The sequence below is a fragment of the Limulus polyphemus genome, unplaced genomic scaffold (genome assembly GCF_000517525.1).
Source record: "Limulus polyphemus unplaced genomic scaffold, Limulus_polyphemus-2.1.2 Scaffold4641, whole genome shotgun sequence".
Classification (NCBI taxonomy): domain Eukaryota; kingdom Metazoa; phylum Arthropoda; class Merostomata; order Xiphosura; family Limulidae; genus Limulus; species Limulus polyphemus.
The window spans coordinates 44,081-49,307 of NW_013670251.1; the positions used below are offsets into that span (position 1 = coordinate 44,081).

General features: G+C 33.8%; 1 protein-coding gene across 1 annotated transcript in view; it reads right to left on the reverse strand.

Moving 5' to 3' along the window:
* Positions 1-2,026: 2,026 nt before the first annotated feature.
* Positions 2,027-5,227, reverse strand: part of LOC106471471 (LIM domain only protein 3-like) — a 31,505-nt gene continuing 28,304 nt past the window's right edge. The window contains exon 3 of the mRNA XM_013932072.2: positions 2,027-4,920. Within this exon, the coding sequence (XP_013787526.1) occupies positions 4,716-4,920 (205 nt within the window). The 3' untranslated portion in view covers positions 2,027-4,715. The remainder of the gene's footprint in view (positions 4,921-5,227) is intronic.

The following is a 5,227-nucleotide window of genomic DNA, read 5'->3' on the forward strand; positions in this document are numbered from 1 at the left end:
CCTTGTTTTACGGATATTATTAGTTCTGATGAAGAAGAAACTGTTAATGTCATTTGTCAGTTGTACTTGTTTAGAGGACGCCCTTTATGATGGTTAGAAATAATTAGAAGATTCTGATGATGAAGAAGAAAACTTTAACTTTATGTTACTTACGATCTTTACTTGTCCATCATTTCATGTGTTGATTTTCCTTCTCACTGAAGTAATGGGTTTGAAGTTTGGTAACTTTTAAAATAGATAACACCACTTAATATTTTCAGTTGGAACCAGTAACAGGTGTAGAGTAACAGAGGGTAAATAACGGTTTCATGTATATTCTTAACGAGACTGATGTATGGTAATGGAGCTTATATCTTTGCTTAAAATGTGTCATCAGAGTCAATAGAGTACAACACCTGGTTTCATGAGTTTATAATGAGACTGATTTTGGTAATAGAGTATAACACCTGGTTTCATGAGTTCATAATGAGACTGATTTTGGTAATAGAGTATAACACCTGGTTTCATGAGTTCATAATGAAACTGATTTTGGTAATAGAGTATAACACCTGGTTTCATGAGTTCATAATGAGACTGATTTTGGTAATTGAGTATAACACCTGGTTTCATGAGTTCTTAAAGAGACTGATTTTGGTAATAGAGTATAACACCTGGTTTCAGATGAATCCTTAACGGAATTGGTGGAAGAGTTCCACTAACGGGATTAGTAGCAGGAATCCGACTGATTTGTGTTATCGAACAATGGAAGAACGAGGTTTTATATGGTTGTTTAGAACTAGGAAATATATTTTCCGAAAAGTCTAATTACAATGATGATACTAAAACCTTTGTCAAAACAATCTAGTAACCATTTATTTTTCTGGTCGAGATTTTTTTTTATTATTTTTCAAAACTGTTTCGAGAATATTAATTTTTTTGCATAATGTATAAACAAATATCAACTTGTTTTTATTATCAGAACTTACGTAGGAAGTGTATGTAATTTAAGTTAGCATTTTTGGTGTTTAATAACCTATTTTTCCTTACTTACACAGCGTTTCATCTCTTACGTCTACTAACGTCACAATGCTAATTAATCAGTGTTTTATTTGTTTCAACTTTCTTAAGTATATTGACAGCAGTAGTATTTAATTAATTATTGTTTTATCTGTTTCTTCTCACTAATTACACGGCGTTTCGTCTCTTACGTCTACTAACGTCACAATGCTAATTCATCAATGTTTTATTTGTTTCAACTTTCTTAAGTATATTGACATCAGTAGTATTTAATTAATTATTGTTTTATCTGTTTCTTCTCACTCATTACACAGCGTTTCGTCTCTTACGTCTACTAACGTCACAATGCTAATTCATCAGTGTTTTATTTGTTTCAACTTTCTTAAGTATATTGACATCAGTAGTATTTAATTAAGGTTCTGTATTTATGTTCCATACTTCCCTAAGACCACTAAAAGTTCTGTATTTATGCTCTATACTTCGCTCAGACCACTAAAGCTTCTGTATTTATGTTCTATACTTCCCTCAGACCATTAAAGGTTCTGTATTTATGTTCTATACTTCCCTCAGACCACTAGAAGTTCTATCTGTCTTCCATGATCTTCAGATATCGTCCAAATCTTCTCAGCTTTTCCACAGATGTTCACTTCCCAAAAACTCGTTTTTTGTCAATAGCACCTGAAAATGTCAGTAAACGAAACGTCATGTAATTAGTGAGTAGAAACAGATAAAATACCAAGTACTTGACAACTACTATGACGTCAGTAGGCTTAAGAAACGAAACGTTTTGTAATTAGTGAGAAGAAACAGATAAAACACTAAATTTTAGTGGTCTGAGGGAAGTATATATTATACATACACTAAGGTTTTAGTTTTTACGAATCCCTAACAAGCATGTAGTTCACTAAACGTCTGGTTTTTAGGTTGCTCGTTAACTTTAACGGAATTATGCAGTTTTCAGACTCTAGGGACGCGTCGTATTAACCACGTGACTTAACAGATATTAACAACACTTCGTTTTGCTTCAATGTTTTATTTGGATCTTCAGACGTTTATAAAACATGACTAGATTTACAACCTTTGAAACCATTTGTACAAGTTGACCTATTTTCACATTAGCCTATTAAAGATGCACTAACACACTATAAACGAACTTCAGACAATAAGATAAATGAGTTATCCACACGAACGATTAATGGTACTAAAGAAGTCGTACAAACGTTTATTGAGAAGACAGATTTAATTTAACATGCGCGGAGATAATTGATATTTTGTACTTAGGTTCAACGTATAAGTACGTCGTTCAATTTAGACCAAACTGAAGCCTTATTATGCAGGAATGTATACGATTTAATACGGAAGTTCGAAACAGACAATATAGCCACCATACACACACATGGATGCCCTTATTTCGGCTTTCCAGTGGCTGAGAATGTGAAATCAGGATAGTTTACTTAAGGTAATCAAATTACTCAGTAGAGTTTATATTTAAAAAACAACAACAAAGACTGATAAAGTTATTAACTATTTCCTTTAACGAACCGTAAGGATTTGTTTGATTACTGCTGGACTAACACAATGAAATACGTCATTAGTTCACATCTTCTTATCACATAGCTGGCCACAGTATACAGTGAGCAATAATCTCAAGGTATTTCGGAATGAAGAACACAATTCTGATCAGAATAAGCTGTGTACCAAGATCGAAGTTAAAAATCATCGGGACCATCAGTCTAGTAAATCACCTACACCATTCTTACATAATATTTTATAACGATTAGAATGTATTAATAATTGTTATGGTTTGAAGGCCCCTTTATAGCTGGAGAAACATGAATATAATTAATCATACTTGTCATCAGACGTTAGTATTAGGCCTATTTTATATATACTTATTTATTTATTTTATTTTCACTTTTGTTTGTAATTAAACACAAAGCTACACATTGAGCTATCTGTGCTGTGCCCACCACGGGTATCGAAACCTGGTTTTTTTTCAGACTTACCACCGTGCCACTGGAGGGGAGGGGGAGCTACTAAGCGACTAGATACATGTATTGCAATGTTAAAAAATATAATAGGCCTAATATTAATTTTTAATATCTAAATTAATTATAACGCTTCGTTTCATCAGTTGAGTGCTAACGGCATTTTCGGCCATAAATCCTGTAGTATCTCACAAGGCCAGCTTATGAAGTCTAGGTTAGTCCTAAGTATAAGATATAAGGTCATATCAACTTGTAAAACATAAATATTTGAAAAAACAATCATCGTCCTTATTGTTACATCACTGAGTAATTTGTAATAGTTTCAAGGAATATGTATCGAAGAAAGAGAAAACCCTAAACAATCCAAACGTTTTTCTTCATCCTCCCGGTTCCCTTTGTGTTAGCGGTGAGTTCTAGGACTTATAACACTAAAATCCGGAGTTCGATTCCCTGTGGTGGACAACGTGCAGATAGCCCATTGTGTAACTTTGCTAAGCAAACAAACCTGAAGAAGAAAGGTCTCGGATTTAGGGTTCTTACTTTCTTAGTGATTTGACGTTCTTTAAAGAGTTATATTGAACAGTGCTTCTATTTCGTTCTACACAAATGTTATCAATCCCGGTCATTGGTTAAAAGCAATAGTGTTTGAGTGATGACTGTTCGATTAACACGTTAAATACTTATCACTATGTCTAACAATCGTATCGTTCCTCACGTGTTTAGCCAAGAATTTCACAAAAAGAATGACGGGAAGAAGCAATTGAAGTAATGTACCAATTATTTCGGAAGTCTAGAAGATTAACAAGCGATGAAATACGCACGTAACAACAAAAGGATTAAACTATAGAATCCTAAAAGGCCAACAACCGATAATTATTGAAATATACAAAAACTATTTCAATATGAAAAAAAAAATTACGTTACATTTTGTTAAGGGTATATTGATTGTATTAAGGGTATTCTATCATCGTTGTTTGGATTGAGATTATGTTATGTTTTGGTTTATATAAAAGTTATGCTACGGCTTTGTAAGAAGGTTATTTTATGACGTGTTTAATGTGATGGTTATATTATCTTATGATTTGTTTTAGGTTCTTATTACGTTATTGTTAAGTATGAAGGTTATTTTGTATTATGGGTAATAGTAAGATATATGAAAGATCTAATTTTACAATATGTTATTACATTATCATTAAGTATTAAGGTTATTTTGTATTATGGGTAATAGTAAGATATATGAAAGATCTAATTTTACAATATGTTATTACTTTTTGTTGTCTGTTCCGTGACTTTGTTGATTAATATCGCTTAAACATTTTCAATTAAACTTTTACGAGAAAAATAAAGGAATTCCGAACATGAAACATTAAGCAAGCAGTCACAGTCAGTGTTATAGTAATACAGAAAAGTCATTTAAGTTATTTTTATCCAGCTGTTATTCAGAAGAAGGAGTGGGAAGCGGCGGTAATTTTATTTAGATCATTAGATCAAAATAAGTATTGCACATAGGGTTTCTTTTAAGAATTTACACTCTGACAGGCAGAAACCGAACTCAATTTATCTAAAGTCTCCTGGAGAGCGCAAACCAGCTGTCAGTGATACATATATAACTATGTCACGTGATTATGACCTCACTTAGCCAACGACATAGTTGTTCTTCATCACCAGATTCTGGGGGATCAAGGTCCTCTCGGATCTTTAGTAAAGTAGATTTCGCCTGTTTGTAGTTTGTCATTTCGCTTCACCACAAACTGGTTCTGTACTTCCATAACCACTACAAGTCTCCACTGAGCGACTCAATCCGATCCTCGCTGCTTGTCGTTTCATCTGGGCAATACTGTCGGACGACATGTTGGCAAATACCATTCTCTCCTCGTAGTCGTACTCACACAGTATCTTGTTCTCGTGCAGGTAGAACCTGTCTCCCACGCAAAACCTGAAACAGTTGTTAAAGAAACAGCTTGAGGTGTCCAGTTCGTTCACAAAACCTGAAACAGTTGTTAAACAAACAGCTTGAGGTGTCCAGTTCGTTCACAAAACCTGAAACAGTTGTTAAAGAAACAGCTTAAGGTGTCCAGTTCGTTCACAAAACCTGAAACAGTTGTTAAAGAAACAGCTTGAGGTGTCCAGTTCGTTCACAAAACCTGAAACAGTTGTTAAACAAACAGCTTGAGGTGTCCAGTTCGTTCACAAAACCTGAAACAGTTGTTAAAGAAACAGCTTAAGGTGTCCAGTTCGTTCAC